The 20,065-nt window shown below is 49.5% G+C and overlaps 1 protein-coding gene and 1 long non-coding RNA gene across 2 annotated transcripts in view; both read left to right on the forward strand.

Moving 5' to 3' along the window:
- EIPR1 (EARP complex and GARP complex interacting protein 1) overlaps positions 1 to 20,065 on the forward strand; it is a 102,081-nt gene that overhangs the window by 7,033 nt on the left and 74,983 nt on the right. Inside the window, exons 2-3 of the mRNA XM_081068081.1 lie at positions 2,907 to 2,990; positions 13,858 to 13,990. Of these exons, the coding sequence (XP_080924207.1) occupies positions 2,907 to 2,990; positions 13,858 to 13,990 (217 nt within the window). The remainder of the gene's footprint in view (positions 1 to 2,906; positions 2,991 to 13,857; positions 13,991 to 20,065) is intronic.
- LOC308505590 lies at positions 15,513 to 19,268 on the forward strand. Its single transcript, XR_013994595.1, has 3 exons — positions 15,513 to 15,557; positions 15,880 to 15,973; positions 16,377 to 19,268. It is a non-coding gene; the product is annotated as an uncharacterized lncRNA (long non-coding RNA).

The raw sequence follows: 20,065 nt of genomic DNA on the forward strand, positions 1-20,065 counted from the left end.
TTTCTCCCCAAGCAGGACCTGTGTTTCTGTTTGGCTTTGAGAACTTAAGTGCAGATCTCTCTGGCGTGGTTCACTTTAAGAACTCTCCACGTCTCTACAGCCTGTCATTTTTGGGTGTGAGGGATGAGAAATAGGTGTGTAGCTAGCACAGAATGAAGAAATTGAGACTTTTATTTCTCTCTTTTCTTTTTTTTTAATAAATAAAACAATCTGTTAGAACTCGGAGGAATTAATCTGCTCTGAAGAGACAGTGCCTCGGGGGTCTCTAGCCGTCGGGGGTGCCATCCTAGTGATTTGGGGGCAGTTCTTGGTAAAGAGGTCATTTCTGGAGGGCGATCAACTCACTGTAGGCGGTGGGATTGCCTCGTTCTGTCTCTGCTGCTGGACGCAGAGGTCCGTCTCTGCCTGCGCACCTGCTAGCAGAGCCTTAAACTTGTCTGGAATGTGGCTGGTGACGGGGAGAGTCTCTGGTGAAGAACTGCAACCGGGGTACAGCCTGCTGCCTGTTATCCAGGCCGGGCACTCGCTTGCTCAGTCGGGTAGCGACGGATCCGGTTTGGACTTCCCCGGGGACTCTATTCCCAGTCAGTGTAGCGGTGGTGCTGTGCCTCCTCAGCCAGTAGGGCTGGCCTTCCCCTTTGCACCGTGCAGCCCTGCTGTTGTCTTCACTCTCAGCACCTCCGCTTGCCTCGTACTGGCTCAGTTCACTAATTGGTGAGGGCAGACTAGAAAGACAGCCATGGCCTTTCCTTTGGAAAACTGGGGATGGCACATGAGTTATAATAAAGGGACCCATGATCTAACTTCAACCAGATATATAAATAACTTGCTTGTCTTATTTGCTATTGCCCTGCTTCACCATCGCAGAGAGAACCAGACGTAAGGCTGGGAGTCTGGGTGGTTCTTCTGCTCTAGAAGCTGTGTGACCATGGCTGAGTCACGTAACCTCTCTGGTCCTCAGTGTCTTATCTTCAGAGTGGGAATGATATTATCTATCCTGTCTTTCTGTCTGCTTCATTGAATTATGAGGATGAACCAAGATAAAATACATGGAAATTTTTTGTGACCTATTATACTGTAAAATTTTGATCTTACTATATGAGGGTCATTGGAACACCTCCAAACCATCATCATGACTAGATTTAGAAAGGTCATTTTATCATTCACTTAATCAAAGAAGCAGAATTATGCACATGGGTGTAGATCTGTCACCAAAATGGCCAGAGTTAAATTATTTTTGTAATTTTACCCAATCATGTAGCAGAAAGATCTTGAATTAAACTTTTATGAGATTTCACTGTGATTTCTAAAGAGGCAATGTTCATTTTTTTTTTTATAGAAATGATTTTCCTCTTTAGAAAAAGAGGTGTCTTCTCGTGTGAGATAGAACAAGATAGTTTCAGATTTGTAGTGCTTTTCTAAAACCGGCAGCTTTGCTCTGAAACAGACGCTCTGGTTAAACCTTTTTTCTTGCGTGTTGACCGTAAGCCCTGTACAGGTGCACGGTGCTGGGCTCTGGAAATCGCGTTAGAACGGAGCAAACTGAGTGCTGGCTCATTAGCGTCACTCAGGGAGCGTTTGTATCCCTGACTTGCCCTTCCTTTTCAGTCTAATCGCCAATAATACGATTTACTTCCTTTTGATTTTTTCTATTTTCAAGTAGTGACATGTCGTCCTGCTTCAGTCTAACACTGAGCAGTCGGGGTGTTGTTTTTCAGGAATGGTGTGGACCCTTCCTCATGGGGTGTTTTTCTCTGAGCCAGGGGTGTTCAGATTGGCTAGGGTTCAGAGGGTCTGTGAATTTGCTGACGTACGCAGAATTCTGTGTCTGTGTGTGTATGTTTTTGGCAGAAGATCTATAGATTCATGAAGAATTCATCAGCTTTGCGAAGAGGTCTAAGACTCCAAAAATTGCCCAGTCAAGTTTGGCCCAGGAGAGTATAGGCATACTGACAGTGGGAACCTTAAAAGTACTTCAAGTTGCTGAGTTAGCTGAAATACGATTTTTCCCTCCGAGTGTCTAATAATGTGAATACTGTGTTAGACATTTATTTCCTTGCTTTTATTGACATGTATTTTGGTAGTTGATGTTTTTGTGTCACTGACTCTTTTGAGGAACGGTGGGAACAGAGGGGAAACAGTTGTATTTTCTGAGAGTGGAGCCTGAAGTTATCTCTAAACCTTTTGGCGGCAGACACCCAGGAGGTCTTGTCTGCCCCTGTGTGGAAACCAAGTCAGACCTAGACAGACTAAGTGGTCGGAACAACTGTTAAACTGTTTCCCTTACCCTGTTCTGAAAAGAATGAATCAAGGACTTGAGAGGAATATGGGGGAGTCGGATGTGAAGGAGGAGGAAACAGAGTGTCAGGCCTGTTTCTAGCTTGTGTGGGTGGAGAGGGTGTGGAGCGAGGGCCCATTCAGTGCGGGGTCAGAGGCATGTTCGTTTCCTGACGGGTGGGACCAAATCCGTACCCACTTAGTGGTTTCAGAGAACAGCACTTGTAGCTGGACGTCCTCGTTCCGTTGTTTCCCAGCTGCTTCCTGCAGGCGACTTGGCTTAAAACTCCTGCTCTGCTGTTGCAGAATGCCACTTTCTGCTGTATTGTGGGAGAATAATTTGTTCAACCAACGTGTTACTGTCGAAAATTGCGGTCTTATTAAATACAATTTATGTCTTTATTGCTTAATTTTTATGCACACTTACAATTGTTGCCATGTACACATTCGAAGTGGGATTGTTGTATCACAAAGTGTACAGAAGTGGAAGGCTTTTCATACATGTTTCTAAATCGCCTGCAGACACTTGGTACTACTCGGTACTCCATCGGGGGAGGGTGGTAACTGCCGTGTTAGTCGCTGTCTGAAATCTAACCACGAATGTGTGTGCACTTTCCTTCCCCTTGCAGGCACGTGCCCTCACCCCTCAGACTGCAGAAACAGACGCCATCCGGTTTTTGGTTGGGACGCAGTCTCTTAAATATGATAATCAGGTAACTATTTCCAACAAATCATGCATGTTAATTACTAAGCCTATTCTCCGTTTTAAAGCCATTCTGATGTGATTTTTCAAGCAACGTTTGAGAAAATTACTGCTACACAAAAGAAAACTTTGCCTGGGATTTCAATATCCAGCTATGGGTACTGGTTGAGTTCAGTCATTTAAGCTTATCCTGGGTAGCCGTACTGCCGGCATCCTGTGTTTCGGTTCTGTGGTCACACAGGATTCGCTGTAAGCGATGGGAAGGCAATGTGGGCTGCGTGCTCAGCATCGCCCCTTCTACCCCGGCCAGCAGTCACCTGTTTCATTGCTTGTGGCACTGTCTCGACCTGAGCCCGGGTGAGGCCATGATCCCGGCTCCACGTGGAGATCCAGCGGTCACCCCCAGCTGACCCAGGGAGATGTGCAGCAGGTGCCCCGTTTGCCTTTCTGGCCACCGTAGAAGAAAGAATATCGGATACTCATGAGAGCAGGGTTTAGTTCCCGGCTTGACATGAACGCGTGACCTTGAGCCGCCCTTGCTGGGCTTGGTTTTCTCACTGCCAAGACAGAGAGTGAGCTGTGCGCTTCCCTGCTTCACAGACGCCGTGATGTGTGAAGACATGCACTGTCCCTGATCCTGGGGCAATGCACAGAGGCCACTCTGCCCAGTGACCATTTGTCACACAGGAAATGGCACTAAAATAGCTGTCAAAGAGTATTCCATGCTGGATGGGGCGTGGTGAAACTGTCATGTTGACGAGGGGTTTGTATGGGCAATGCATTTGGTGCTGCATATCTAGAGCTTTATAAATAAGTGTTCATCGCTCTTCACCTGGAATGCCTATACCCAAAACACAGGCAAAGCTTTGTGTATGAAGAACACTATTGGGACGGTACAGATCGTTGTGAAGCAATTAGAAGCAGTCAGAATGGGCGTATGGGAGATTGGATGACATGAAATTGCTGATTATAATGGCAGATTCATAGGGTTCAGCCTGGGTGTACGTGGTTACTCTCCGAGGGCAGTAATCATTCTTCAGAAGGTATGAACTCCTCACAAGCTTCGCAACTAAAGGATTGTTAGACCATTCAGGGAAGTGTTAAAATTGCACATATAATACGATCACTATTGTGTGAAATAAGTAAAGTACAAAATGAATCTCTACATGGAATAAAGGGTAGAGGAAATAGGTCAGCATCTGAGCCATTGTTACCCACAGTGATGCAAATACTTGTGATGAAAATTGTTTTCTTTCCAATTTTCGGTTTTCTGAATGTGCGTGTGTTTTTCTTTCTCCTGGAAAGTGTTAAATGGGAACAGTTTAGTTATAAAAGTAGATCCCAGTGGCCGTCACAGGGAAAGAACAATTCCTGTGAGGACACTGCAGTCTGGGGTGCTGCTGGAAGGGGACAGAGGGGGGGCCTGGCAACAGGCAGGACAGGCCCAGCAGCCCCCCTGGCAGCTCCGCTGTCCCAGGCAGGCCTGCTCCCGCTGGGGGAGGGGCGGCTAGGCCAAGGGGATGAGTCTGCCCTCCCCCACCCCCAGGCGCCTTTTTCTCATCTGCTGGCTTCTAATTCTAACCAACTCTGAGGTGGGCTCACGGACCTCCTGTGGAGCATGAGGTTTTACGCTTTAGATACTTATACAGCTTTTCTTAAAAAATATTACAAGTCAACAGAAACCCGTGAATAAGAACAAAACAAGGCAATGTAAGGCATTAATAGGTTACGTGAACAAGTTACACTGTACCTGGTTTTATCAGCCAGAACTGTATGCCATTTGGTTATAACAAAAGATCAGCCTCAAATAATATAAACTGTTTTCAATCTGACTTCGGTCCTTTTTGGAGCAAGAGATTGTCCGATTAATTATTTTAAAGGGGCTTTTCACTTTTCCTCCCCCTTCCTATTTCTACACTCCACCTGCAGTGGTCTTTGTATGTGAATTCAAATGAGAGGTGAGTGTTTTTGACATTGTGGTGTGTCCTTTACTGTTTAAGGTGTGTGACATTGTTGGGACTTCATTCATTCATTCATTCATTAATGCAGGAAACGCTTTGTATGGTAATAGGGCTCTGTATTCCTCTCGCTGTTGTGTGCTGGGTACACAGATGAACAGACGTATTCATGCTCCAAGTTCAGCTTTTGGTGAAATGGGGAAACCTAGACCCGCAGGTCATTGCAGGGCTGTTGTGAGAGGTATGTGCACAGGGGCCTGTGACCCAGGAGAGGTGGCGCTGGTTTCTCTCCATTGGCGTTGGAGCCAGCACCGCAGACAAGGTGGCTTTTTCCCCTGCAGCCTGCAGACCCAGATGAAATGTGTGTCACTTTGTAGGTGACCTGTTTTCTCATAGTCTGTGGCTCATTCCTCGGGAGGGAGTCCTGGGGAGGAGGGGGTGGGTGAAGGGAGAGGCGAGAGGGAAGAGGAGGGTCAGACACGCACGCTCTGTTCCCATGCGTGCTGGAGCAGTCAGTCGGCCCTCATGCTCAACATGCGTGTTCCCTCAATGAGGCACGTATGTTCCTTTCACACACGACGTGTTCCTCATGTGACACATCTTGCTCACATGACACAGCGCTCCCTCCCACACAGATGTGCCACCTTCACACGTGACATGTTTCCTCCCCCACGTGACGGGTTGGCAGGGGCTCCTGTCCTATGCTGGGTGGTGGCTGCCTGTGCGCTGGCTCAGCAGTTAGGGCTGCTCTTCGCCAGACGCGAGGTTCTTCCTGCGTGTCCCACACTGTGATTGCAGCTCGATTATAGATTGCATTTTAAAATGATGAAAAGGTTGTCACGGAATCTCCCTGCCTCCTTTCATGTCTCTCTGAGCGGTTTCTGTCCAGTGAGGGCAACTGGAGCTGCGGTTGCTTCTGTGAACGTGTGTGAGGGGGCGTTCTCACGCCATACCTCTGCACCCAGCAGCGTCGTGTGTCACCGCCCGGCCGTGATATCTGTGTGGCTGTCTAGCAGCCGTGTACGGAGAGCACCCTTTGCAGTGCTCTTGGCGCGGGCACAGCCAGGTGCTGGTACAGAGGTAAATAAAGCGGGGTCCCGGCCCCTCCGCGAGCCTCCAGGATGGGGAAGGTGGAGCCGGCCTGAGGAGGCCCCTGACTCCAGGCTGGGGCCAGGGCCAGGGCAAGCCATTCCCATACCTGCTACCTCAGTGGGCAGAACAGGTGGTATTGACCCGTTTTTAACAGGAGGAAGGTGGCTCTAAGCAGTCACGTGGTTTTTCCAAGGTGACCCAGCTGGAATGTGGCAGAATGACCACTGAACACCCTGCCCACCCCTCTCTCCGGCTCCCTCCCCCTTGCTTTACTTTGCATTGTAACCACAAAGCACGTGCCATGCGAGTGTATGTGCTGTTCACATCTGTGCAGACTCCACGCACACAGGCGCTGTGCTGTGAGGCAGCCGTCCCAAGGTCAGCACAGCTCGCCCAGGCCCAGGCCCAGGCCCGGCCCCAGCAGGTAGGAGGCTCACGGTTGGCTGTGCTGTTGCTGCCGCAGCTGCTGAGGGAGCTATGACAATTGACAATGGAATCTCCTCTCCGGCTGGCTTGCAAGCCCCGCCTGTCCCCTTCCATTCCTGGGGATTGGTGGCTGCTGGTCGGGGTTAATGGCCCCTGGCTTTGCCTCAGGCCATCAACTCGTCCCAGGCAGCCATTACTCCCCTAGGAAGTGCCCACCACCTGAGTCGTTACTACTTAATTCAGCTGTTCTGTTTCGGAACATTTTTGGAGCTGTCACAGTTGCTGGCCTTTCTTTGTCGAAGGAAGTGCTTTGTTTTCTGTGCCCTTAATTTTGCACAGGACTCCGAGTTAGGGGCAGGATGAGCATTTCTGGAGCCTGTCCTCTGTCTGGCTTCTCCTTGGTGAGGAGGGCGGGTGTTTTCTTGGAGGGTGTGTGGCCGTGGGTTTTCCAGGGGAAAGCCTGCCAGAGACCAGGAACCAGGGGTTTCAGATTGGAGGGGCGTGTTGGCTTGTGCACGGTCTTTTCCCGCGCATTTTCTTTGCAGGTTGCCAACCTGCCCCCTTTCCTGCATGGAGAGGGGATGAGTGCCAGGCTGGCAGAGAGGGGGACCCACTGGTCCTTTCTCAGCACAGTCCTGGAGATGTGTCAGGACCAGTGGGCAGGCTGGTGTCCCTCAGGGCAATGACAGCACAGGTGGTGCTTTCTGCTTTCCTTTACGTTTTTCCTTTGTCATTTGTAAGCTCTGTGGTTCTGTGTTTCTATGTTGATTAAGGGTGGCTTTGTCCCTCCCTCTCTGCCTGCAAGTCCTGTTCCCGGGCCCCTCAGCAGACTAACCTAACCTCCGTTTTTCCTCCCTTTCCGGTCCCCTTGTCTCTCCTCTTCTCCCCCCTTACTTTAATGAGACAGCACTTCATTGCCCTGGATTATGGAAGCATCAGGAAGAGGAGCCTGGTTTCCGGTGAGGCTGGACCCAGTGGCTCACCCCATCACTCTCGTTGCTGTATTTACTAGGTGGCCTGCCGAGTTTAGGGACTGTGATATGTGCCCTGCAGCCCTCAAGTTCAGTGTCTAAGACCTGCTGCTAGAGATGCTCTCTGGGATTTGCCTGAAAGGACTAAGCCGCTCCTGTTCCGGGAAACGCCCTTGAGGGGCGTTGCGAGGCTGTGGAAGGTGGGCCCTTTTCCTCTGGGCTGCGGGGCATACTTTGGGCGTCACGGGTGGGTTGTGAATATACTGGGGCTTATTTGCTCCATTGAAGAGTATTCACAGCGTAGGGGAACGGTGGCCCTACTGTGGGCACGATGAGCACTGGGCAATGTGTGGCATGTTTGATCGAATCTCTTATTGGAAGTCCAGCTGAAGGACCAAGCGTAGGCTTCGGTTAGAACAAAGAGATCTTCGAAATCCAGTTCCCTAAATTTACAAATGTTGAAGAGCCCAGAGTTAGTGCCTCAGCCAAAGTCCCACAGCCAGGAAGTGGCAGGATCAGAGCTGGAACTCAGGTCTCCTGACCCCAGGCCCCTTCCCACGCAGCGTGTCAGCACCCGGACCGCCATGGAAACTGAGCTTTGCAGGTTGCTGACATGAGCTGAGAGAAAGAGAACAGGCGATATGGACCGGATGGACGGCTGCTGTGTGCAGGCCCCGGGCTCCGGCAGTACTCTGTCTTCCTCGCCAGGGACCGCTAGCCCGGAGGTCACTTCATCCTGGCTCAGCGGTGGTGAGGCCCTGGCATGGGGGCTGCTCTGGGCCGGCCAGCTTCCCCCTGGTGAGCGCTGGCTGCTGTCAGTGGCAGGAAGAACCTTGCCCAGGGCCGGACCCTTCCATTTCCCGAAGAGGGACACTTTGATTTCTCACTTGCAATGTTGTCTGCATTTTTGTGTTTTGAATTTTCAAGTGTTTGTTTACCTTCAGTTCAGTGAGAGAGATGAAATGGAAACACAGGGCAGAGGCGGGACTCTTGTCCGGTCCTGGGCCCCTGAGGAGACGGGCTGTGGACGCAGGACCCCTCTCTCGGTCCTGATTCTTCAGAAGTGAGGGAGAGTTCATTAGGATCACCTTGGTGGGCTTGGTAATACATTTCATAACTCTTACTCTTAAATTTCTATCACCCTGTACTGGTTAATCCAATTAAAAACGTTAATAATCGTAATTCAAAATCTATGAGTTTGATCTTCATTGTAAGTTGCTAAAAACGTTTAAGAACGCAGACATGGCATGAAGACTTAAGGTGCAGTTTAAGTGCTTCGCAGACGACCACGCGTCTTCCCTGCCCTCTGAGCCAATAGTCATTGGTCTGTCTTGTGTCCCCGAGATCTTTTACACTCAACCTTAACTAAAGTGCTCTCTCTGTGCTATTTGTTTTTGTAACCGGCCTGTAACTGCATCTATTTTTATCAACAGAACATTTCTAGTGTGGGCTGGGTAGAAGGTGGTGCTCTGAGAATAGACACCACACGGTCTCTTGTTCTGTCAGGAACTGCCTCGTATTTATTTTTTTGCTTCTCTGCTGCACTGCAGAGCCCCCATTGTGGAGGGTGTGACATTTTCATGCACCCTCTGGTTTTGTGGGGGCCTCTCCATGTGTCCTATGGTTTTGTGGGGAGAATCATCAGACAACCTGATGGTTTTGTGGGGGGCACCTCCATGTGCCCTATGGTTTTGTGGGGGGAATCATCAGACAACCAATGGTTTTGTGGGGGCACCTCCATGTGCCCTATGGTTTTGTGGGGGGAATCATCAGACATCCTGATGGTTTTGTGGGGGCACCTCCATGTGCCCTATGGTTTTGTGGGGGGAATCATCTGACATCTGATGGTTTTGTGGGGGCTTCTCCATGTGCCCTATGGTTTTGTGGGGGGAATCATCTGACATCTGATGGTTTTGTGGGGGCATCTCCATGTGCCCTATGGTTTTGTGGGGGGAATCATCTGACATCTGATGGTTTTGTGGGGGCATCTCCATGTGCCCTATGGTTTTGTGGGGGGAATCATCTGACATCTGATGGTTTTGTGGGGGCATCTCCATGTGCCCTATGGTTTTGTGGGGGGAATCATCTGACATCTGATGGTTTTGTGGGGGCATCTCCATGTGCCCTATGGTTTTGTGGGGCAAATCACCATGATGGGGGTTCAGAGCACATGTTCTGGAATCCTCTCTCTAACTGAAGGAGCCATGTTACTTGAACTGTTTCTTCATCTGTAGATTGTGGCTATAATGGGCTATCGCAGGGTTCCTTTAGGATTAAAGGAGCTAATGTGTGTAAAACGGCACCGTGCCTGGCACAGATCCATATTGCCATGATGACTTTGATCCCTGTTTGTTTAGGGTGGTGCTGTCTTATTCTTTCTGACCACGCCCAGCTTAAAATATCTCATGAAGACCTATGCTTTGGACCTGTCCGTGAACCTCCTGTAAACCAGGATGGACTCGTCACAGTTAAGGATGGAGGTTAAGGCCATATTACCCAAGAGTGTCAGGTCAGGATCCCTGCGCTCTGGGCAGGTGGACTTCCTTGGGCCTGAGCGTGTGGGCAACAAACCTGGAGGAAGGCCTGCTTGGACAGCATGTGCTCTGTGTCTTCACAAGAAAGAAAAGAGCTTTCTGATAGGGTGGTGTGAAGAAAGACCCATCCCCAGGCGAGAGCAGGGGCTCTGGAGGAGCAGGACATGCAGGCCCAGCAGAAGCGCTGGCGGCTGCTGGTACCTGGGAGACATGAAGGGCGCTGGGGGCGCGAGGGGGAGGGGCCTGTGTTTCCTTGTTGGGTCGTGGGTAGAGCCCAGACTGAGGCCTTCCGGCTGGAGCTGCCCTGCTCCCACCATGGGGTCTGCTGGGCTTCAGTGCCCTGCAGAGGGCCACACTGGGCGTGGGGAATAGTGTTTGAGGTGTCCTGTTTTACTGTTAGTGGCATTCCTGATAAGTAGGAAATGTATCAAACACAAGGGGAAAATTTCTTGTTCACCCTAAGAACGCAAAAATTACTCCTGTATTACCTTTTAGTCTGTGTTCACATGTGACTTTTACATAATCACATGCCATTTTACATTCTGCTCTTAAAATTGAATGCTCTCATAACATTTTTGGTATTTATAATTGCTCTTAATCATGATTTTTTCTTTAAGATTTTATTGGGGAAGGTGGGAAGGGGTACAGGACTTTATTGGGGAACAGTGTGTACTTCCAGGCCTTTTTTCCAAGTCAAGTTGTTGTCCTTTTAGTCTTAGTTGTGGAGGGCGCAGCTCAGCTCCAGGTCCAGTTGCCGTTGCTAGTTGCAGGGAGCGGAGCCCACCATCCCTTGCAGGAGTTGAACCTGCAACCTTGTGGTTGAGAGCCCACTGGCCCATGTGGGAATCGAACCGGCAGTCTTCAGAGTTAGGAGAATGGAGCTCTAACCGCCTGAGCCACTGGGCTGGCCCCTTAATCATTATTTTTAAAGCTACCTAATATTCCATACATTTTTTTTGTTCATGTTTTGGGACATGTTTCAGGAAATCAAATTATTTCAATTTCAACACTTGTATAGTTCTTATTTACATATTGTAAAAAGTCTTCTGAAGGAGTGACTCAGAATTACAACGTTCACGATTTATCGTAGTTTACCAGTACTGGTTGTCACCATTTAAACTAGTTGGCTAATATAGATAGATAGAAATTGGCGTCAGCGAACTCCTGGTTTTAAATGTCTTACTCACTGGTGTTAATGATGACTTTCCCTCACTTTCTGTTCCATGCTGTGTTCAGCCTCATGGATTTCTGTCTGTAAGGTATAACGTGCATGCATTGAAGTGCACTGCCAAAGTGTGCAGCGGGGTGCATTTTCACGTGCGTGTGCATACCCCCACCCCGGGGAACCGCCATCCCCGCACCCCACAGCCCCCTCTGGAGTCTCCAAATCTGACCTAGCTCTGCCCCCACTGTGGTCAGCGGCGTCTCCCACCCTAGGTGTGTTCTGCCTGCCCTTGAACTTCATATACATGGGGTCACATAGCGTGTTGCTCTTCAGTCTGATTTTCCTCACTCATTGTGGGTTTCATCACTGCTTCTGCGTATCTGTAGTTTGTTATTTTTCATTACTGTAAGTATTCCATCTTATGAACATTCCCCAGTTTATTTGCCCATTTACTTTTGGTGGACATCTGGGCTGTGTGTCATTTTGGCTATTGTGAGTAAAGCTATGAACATTCTCGCATGTCTCTGTTTTGGGGTGTGTTGGGTATATACCCAGCTGTAGAATTGCTGGGTCATGGGATATATATATATATAGTATATATGTATATAAGTATATATGGATGTGCATATATATATATTTAGCTTTAGTAAATACTGCTGAATATTCTTCGCAATAATCACTTAATCATTTAGTAATTAATTGTCAATAGGCTTTTTAATGGGTAACTTGTCCATGGAGGGAAAAAGTGTTTACAGGTATAGTTCCCTTGGGTGTAAAAAAAGAGAAAGTGTACAGTAAACCTTAACTTTTTAGAAAAGTGCCACGTTACAGCTTTAGAAGCTGTCCATAGCAACATTTCCGAACCCCTGGGAAAACTGCATTGGATTCTGAGTGCCAGGAGAAACATACTGAACATATTTAAAGATAAAGTAACACACATGGTTTTCCGTCTCTCCTCGGAAGTGGGGATGGCACTCGTGTATATGGCCCCGCCTGCCCTGTAAGCCATACACGGCTTCTGTCGAGGTCTGGTCACCCTGTGGCTTCGTTCCTTCGTCCTCATTGTACACGCAGGGAAACTGAGGTTCAGGGTCCCACTGGCTTCGAGTGGCAGAAGCGGGATTTGCATTCCACTCGACTGTGACCCCTTAAGGGGACTGGAGATTGTTATCACGTGCAGACACTGAGGGAAATGGTGGGGATAAAATGGGGGTCCTCTGAAGCAGGCACAGAGTGCAGAGCCTTTGGGTGTCATGGGAACATTGTTTAAAATAGCTTTTAATGCTTGTTCTGATTGCAAAGTCATGCATACTAATCATGAAAGGATGTTAAAAATACAAGTCGACCACAAAGGAGGAAAGGAGAAACTGCTCTCTCTAGTCCCACCGTCCAAAGATACCCAAGTCACCTTCCAGCTTGTCTGTCCTTTGGACATGCTTGCTTGTTTAAATGGAAAATGTGGGTAGCGTTTGTACAGTTTTGCAATTGCTCTTTCCCCTGAAGTGTAGATTACAGATCCTTTCACTGGCACTAAACAGTCTTTTTACACTGAATGGCTTCACGGTGTTACGGAACAATCAAATTCTACCATTTGTTTGAACAGTTCCCTATTGCCAGACATTGAGGTGACTTCTAATTTTTCATTACGATAATCAATGACACAGTGAACATTCTTGGATATAAATTTTTATGCAGATCCATGATTATTTTCTTAGTATAAATTTGTTTTGAAAATAAAGGTCCTATTTCATTTTCTCATTGACTTGGGTATTGGTAAGTGAGTGGATGTGAAAATCATTTTAATTCTTCCAAAGTGATCCAGAAAAGCATGGAGATAACATGTTTAACTTGTCATGTAGTGCGAAAGTGTCACACCATGTTTTCCCAAAAATAAGACCTGGCCGGAGCATCAGCTCTAATGTGTCTTTTGGAGTGAAAATTAATATAAGACCCGGTCTTAGTTCACTATAAGACTGGTTATGATATAATATATAATATAATATAATATAATATAATATAATATAATATAATATAATATAATATAATATAATGTAATAATACCAGCTCTAGTACAATATAATACAATATAATATAATATGATATAATACCAGGTCTTATATTAATTTTTGCTCTGAAAAATGTATTAGAGCTGATAGTCTGGCTAGGTCTTCTTTTCGGGGAAACACGGTACTATTATAATTAATGTTATAAGATCATAGTGTTGACAGCTGCTGCTGGATTCATTTTTAAAAAGAATTTTAAAGTGTGCTGATGTGCCGTCCTTTCTCATCGCTTCCAGCCGCAACCACTTGACATATGTCACGGCCTGCTCTGTTGGGCAGAGCTGGTTAATCCCAGGCCTGAGGACGCCGCAGTGCCCAGCCCGCCCCCCCTCCCCACAGCCCCTCAGCGGTTCCCAGAGGCTTGTGGCTGATTGCACAGCCCTGTAGGACTGGCCTTGCCACCAGCCATGGCCTCACCCAGCTCTGGTGTCTTGCTTCCATGGGACTGGATAGGCCGGGGCTGTGTTATGTGACTGCCACCTTAACAGCAGTCTGCAGGCACCTCATGCTTATCTCCTGAGAGGAATTCAGTCAGATGCATGTACAGAGGTGGATACTGTTAGTAGGGTAAGAAGGACCAGTAGTTAAAGATGTTAAAGGTGCATGTGATTATTTGTGTCACGGCTTCATGAAGTGAGGTCCTAATGCGCTCTCTGTTGTATTTGTAGATCCACATCATCGATTTTGATGACGAAAATAACATCATAAATAAAAATGTCCTTCTCCATCAAGTGGGTGAAATCTGGCACATTAGCGCCAGTCCTGCAGACAAAGGTGTGCTGGCCACCTGCTACAATAAAAGTAAGTACTCTCAGCCATTTGTGTGTGTCCATTAGGGGATTAGCGTGAGTATTCTCAGCCATCGGTGCGCCTGTTAGGGGGTTGGGAGGTAGTGAGTACGTCAGCCATCTGTGTGCGCCCATCGGGGTTAGCATGAAGGTGCTCTTGTATTGCTAGTGGATTGGCACAAGATCGATAGGGTCTGATCGATGATGGGGCTGCGCGTGCAGAGCTGCTGCCCTGTGTGGGTGAATGCTGCAGCAGTTGCCATAATCCCTAAGCTAAGGCCGGAAGCTGGAATCATCACTGTTCCAGGAACTCTGTCCCCTGGGGGCAGGCAGAGGAATCTGCTGGAGGTTGTAATGGACGCGGGTGTATGTCCTGTAGCTCCACCACTGGTGGTGTGGCTGGCTTGGCCTCTTTTGTTGCCTGTATGTATGTGTGGTAGACATTACAAGGTAAGGAGAGCCCGTGACTGCCCAGTTCTCTGATACGTCTCCACACACATGTTCCTGCTCCTTAGTAAGCTTCTCGCAGCCTACTGCCTGGCTTGCCAGCCTCTGGGACATTTTATATTTGTGTCAATCTAAAGGTCTGTGACACTGAACTGGCCGCGCATCTTCCTTAATTCTCCTTTCTCTGTCATTGTCAATAAATAGTGTCCAGATTCTGCTCTGGGGGAAAAAAAAATCTCACCTTCTATCTTTTTCTGTTACCATGTTTCCCTGAAAATAAGACCTGGCCGGACAATCAGCTCTAATGCGTCTTTTGGAGCAAAAATTAATATAAGACTGAGTCTAGTAAAGTCTAGTAAAATAAGACTGGGTCTTATATTAATTTTTGCTCCAAAAGATGCATTAGAGCTGATTGTCCGGCCAGGTCTTATTTTCGGGGAAACACGGTATGTAAGCCAGAACAAGCCTTGTGGGTTTGTTGTTTTTTTTTTGCTAGGTAGTTTCTAAAATGTTTCTTTCATTTGTCCAGTGTACCAAAATGCTTTTCCGCATTCTACAATCTTTAGACACTTGTAACACACTCTATTTCATCTTTCCTTTCATGTCCTAGCTTCAGAATATTATTCTACATGCTTGTCTTCCTTCTGTTCTCAGTTTACTTATCAGGATGCCCCGTTTCTAGAATTCTATGATTAGAGTGTCTGCTTTCATAGAATTCTGCATGGTTTCTTTCTACTTTATTTTCAAATCTACCTTTTTTTTAAATACTTTTCTTCAGGGCAAAAAATTATTTTCTGAAAGGTCTTTCCACCCTGTGCTCCTCTCTTGTTTTTAGCTTTTACTGGCTTTATTCCTTTGCGGGGAGCAGCCTCCCAGGGAACCCACTCTCACTTTCCTTTCTGCGTCCTGTCAGCTGGATTAGGGGAGAGCTTCTCACCCACTGAGAGAGCTTTCTGTCTGCTTTGTCATCTAGTCTCTGACGAGAGGCCATTACTATGCAGTGGGTTGTGATGGCTGGTGGTTCCACCCTAAATCTGCCCCTAGCGTATTTGCGATGGTAACATACGTTTTTACTTTTGTATATATAGCGATTTGGTTCCAGAACTAAGAAGAATCATTAACTGACCTAGCACGTGAGTGCCCTCTCTCCCCACTCCGCCCCTGTACACTAGTGTTTATGGTCTTGAGGGTTTGTCCCTGGACAGCTCTGCGTGCACGTCCCATGTGAGGCCGACGGTCGCTGCACAGCATTGTGTCCCATTGTCTCCCCACCCACCCCTGTCACTGCTGGTCCTTCTGCCTCCACTTGCCTTTAGCCAGAGTGCACCCCCTCCCCCTTTTTAAGGGAGGGAGGTTGGAGATGAACAGAAGCTTCTACAAATGAAAATAGGCGTGGTCTCCTTCCAGAAAAGTGACTTGCAGACTCTTGACCAGTCTCCTTTTGATTATCTCCAGGTCGGCTGACCTTAATTTCCTCAGATACCTTCAGCTTTGCCATATAACACAGCAGTCAGAGACGATGTCCCATCACCTGTACCACAGTCCGTAGGTTAGAAGCTGGTCGGTGGCCCTGCCCACACTCGCGGGGAGGGGACTGCAGAAAGCTATGACCACTGGGGACTGGCATGTCGGCCCTGGCGTGTGTCTGAGCAGCGCCTGCCGCCCCGTGAGCCATGTCCTCACCTGTCCATCACAGTCGTGTCCTGAGAGTCCACGCCGTGACATCTGCTCAGAGGCGTAGGCCCCTCGTCCACTTAGCTCTAGCTGCTTGGCTGCTTCTGGGTGTGATCTGCACAGTTCCCTGCTGCCCTGTGTAGCTGTGACGTCATCTGCCCCGGTGCACCGTCCCAGTGGTGGGGCAGGCGTGGGGGAGCAGTCCATCCCAAAAGGGGAGAATGGGACACCTGGGGAGCCACTGTCCCTGGGCTGCCCCATCTGTCTCTGCCCTGCAGGCTTCTGGCTCTGAGCTCATGTCATCGTCCCTTCTTTACGGAGCAGTGTGTACAGCTGAGGACAGCTGCAGCCCGCTCCTGCCAGGGCAAATGTGGGCCACCGGTGAGCCTGCATTCATTCGGTCCTCCTTCCTCCAGTTTCCAGAACATTCTTCGCTCCCTCTGAGCCTTCACTGGCAGAGTCTTCTCTGTGTCTGTGCCTTCAGCTGTCTGTTGGAGGCAATCGAGGCTTTTCTATCATGCTCTTCAAGGCTTTTGCAGCCCCACCCCCTGCTGGGTTCCAAAGCCGCTGCCACACGTTAGGGGTTTCTTACAGCCACACCCCACTTCTATGCCCCGAATTTTGTGTTCACTTCGTCTGCTGTGCAGGAAGGTCCCATGAACGCTGCGGCTCAAACGCCTCTTACTGCGGTCACAGGTCAGCACGGCCTAGCGGGTTCCTTTATCGGGTCCCTGGGCCGCCCCCGGTGTCACCCGGGCTGTGCACATGGGGTTTGGGTCTTCTCGCAGGCTCACTCGTTGGTGGCAGAACCCCGTTTGACCTGTAGGTACTTGCTGGCTGGCAGCGCGCGCTGCTCTTGGCCCGCAGAGGCTGTGAATGGGTGTGGGTGTGAATCACCCCATTCGGCGGTTCCTGCGGGTCGTCTGGTCCGCAGGCTCAGCTACAGCATTTCCTTCGCGTCACCCTGTGTGTCTTGATGTGCAGTCAGGGTTCCCGAGACCCATTGGGCTTCACAGCCCTTCTGTGAGCCTTCTCCTAACCCGCCCATCACTCCAGGAGGAAGGACACCGCTGTTCCCAGCATTTGTGGCTAAGTGCCAGGACTCTTCTGCCACAGGCAGCTCTGAGGGGCTTCAGTTCTGCGCTGAAGGCCGGTTTCTAGCATGACTGCCGCGAGTCCCGACTTCCCTAACCGGCAGGGAGCAGCCCAGCTCGTCGTCCCCTGCGCTCTTCTGGGCTCCGACCTGGTCAACGTCAGCTGCTCTGTGCAGATCACACTCAGGATGAGCCTCCAGACTATAATAGTTCAGCCGCCTCCAGAGGAGCTTGGAGTCAGATCCAGCTCGCCGCACCTGACTTCATACAGAAAGGACGTTTTAAGGTGACAGACATGGTTTGCAGACAGACGCTTGTGGCCTGTTTTCTTGCACCGAGTTCTCCCACCAATCGCAAGGTTCCATACTGCAACAAGCTGAATTTGAATTAGACCCCAAGCATCACAAACTTGGGTTAAAATGGATGCTTACGTCGTCACCCCGTCGTATCAAGTCTCTTATAAAGAGCAGAACTGCACTCGCCCGCTCTGTCTTCCGCTGGAGTGCTTCTTGTCTCATGCTTGCCATGTGGGCTGGTTGAAGGCTGGGGCAGGGGTTATCGCAGACGCCCGTGCTCACTACCGCGGGGAGCTCGCACGTGCTGCACAAGCCGTGCTGCATCTCTTGACGCCCTCGCACATTTCCCGTCCCCGTTCTGCAGCGGCCCTCACTTTTTGTGTCCGGTGCTGTGCACGGTATTTGGGATACTGGTAGCACCTTTTAATCACGAGACTGATGGCCTCTGAGCCGTGTATCTCACACCCGTGTGGTGCCTGGTGGAGGGGCTGCCGAGGGCAACGGCAGAAGGACGTCCCTGGAGCCAGCCTCCAGGCAGGTCTTGGAGGGGCTGCTTGCCATCTGTGTCCCTTCACAGGTCCTGAAATCCTTCATGGGTCCTACTGGGAGGAAAGGGTCCATGGAAAAGTGGGCCTCTACTCAGAGCCTAGAAACCAAACCCACTGGGGTGCCCTACTCCTGAGAAACTATGGAATTGTTTGTTATAAACGTGCAAAAAACCCTACAGATTAGCTGAAGTCTGTACTATGATAGAGCTCTTATGCGTGCCTGTGCACACACACATGCACACACGTGCACACACATGCACTGGAATGTCACAGTGGCCTTGTACATAAATATGGAAAATTGGATTCGGTCTTAACTTGTTCTTAAAAATGCAAACGAGGAACTCTCCCTCTAGAGCTTGCACTGTGCTGCTTGGAGGGGGGCAGTGAGTAAGGCAGTGGTACCCCACTACACACCCAGGCAGCTCCTACCTGCAGGTGAGAAACTCCTTGCACTTATATTGTCTTCAAAACTGTTTAGAAAAGTGATAGCGAATCTGCCGTAGGTTACAGTAACCTAAAATTCAAAGTCTCTGTCCGCTCAAACCATACACCCATCTACCCTAGTGTATTTCTCTGTCTTGTGGGGGCAAGTTGTCGTGGATTATTGCTGGGACCTGTAACTGCCATCCATCTGATGTTAGCCATCACCTGTGATGACTGTAAAAAATATGTTCTCCAAGTCAGAGTAGCAGGGAGTTGTATGCACAGTAAACTTGGGCCTTTTCCTACTAGGAGGAAGACTTTAAAAACCTCTGGCTTTCTCTCTGATAGTTTTACAAGAAAAATGCGTCATTGTGGAGGCAGAATGAGGGCCTGGGGGGTGAGGCTGTCCCCACAGACCTCTGAATCCCGGAGCCGCTGGGAATCTGCACAGAAACTGAGTAAACAGCTGGTCCCATGTGGAACTGGGGTAGTGGCTGGTGACAGGCCCCCCTCGGGACACAGCTAAGCACCCAGAAGTTACACAGAAGTGAACCTTCAGTGCTTGCCGACACTCACCCTGGAAGGACCGTCTCTGCAGCCCGGACACCCAGGGAACTGACACAGGACTGTGTGTGTCACTGATTTCTGCCTCTGCGGCTGCGTCTGCACGCGGTCCCACTTCAAACTGCGCTCCCGACAGGCCTCACGCTGGGCTGTGTATCCTGGTTCCCATGTGCAGATGCCTGTTCTCGCCTGTTACCTGAAGGTTCTGAGGAAAAGCATGTTTTACATAAACTTTAACAGACTTTAAAAATTACGACTTGCTGCTTTAATTTCCTTCTCACCTGAGTCAGTGTGTCTGGTTTTCTGTCTGCTCACACCAGTGTGTGCGTCTGTGTTGTGTTTGTTGTGTGCCTGCTGTGAGTGTGCATGTTGTCATGTGTCATGTATGTATGGCATGCGTGTCGTGTGACGTGTGTGTCTCCTCTCTGCCCATGAATTGTGTGTGCCTGTCATGTGTGTCGTGTGTGTGTGACGTGTGTGCTTGTTGTGTATGACCGTCCCGTGTGTGTGCCCTTGTGGTGGCTGGCTGCACCCTGGGCGCTGTCCGGGCAGCAGGGGGCGCCAGCGTCCTCTCATCGCCATCGCCATCGCCATCGCCATCGCCATCGCCTCCGTCTCAGCCCGGCCTTCCTGCCACCTCCCCTCCTGGTCCCCCTTGGCTCTGCCCTTAGCCCGATGCCATTTTGAAAGCTTTCAAGCTTTCTTGTACTTCTCGGGCATATCTTTAACTATTGTCACAGACCTTGCTTGAAAAGCACATTGCAGAATGGGGCTCACTGCTGGCCTCTTGCCGAGGTGATCCAGGACAGGTGTTCGTTCCTACCTCGGTGGTCTGGGGGTCAGTGGGGGAGCAAGGGCTGAGCTCAGTGCCCTGACCCGCACCCCACGCTCCCAGGGGACCCTCTCAACCCCCAGGCCCCTCGATGTGGTGGGAGCATGCCGGGTCCCCAGATGGGAGAGCCATGGCTGCCTGGCCCAGGGTATGGGTCGGTGACAATCGCCTGTGAGAACACTTAGCTCACAAGAGGAACCAGTGTCCTAC

This window comes from Rhinolophus hipposideros (genome assembly GCF_964194185.1).
Source record: "Rhinolophus hipposideros genome assembly, chromosome: 12".
NCBI classification, from domain to species: Eukaryota; Metazoa; Chordata; class Mammalia; order Chiroptera; family Rhinolophidae; genus Rhinolophus; species Rhinolophus hipposideros.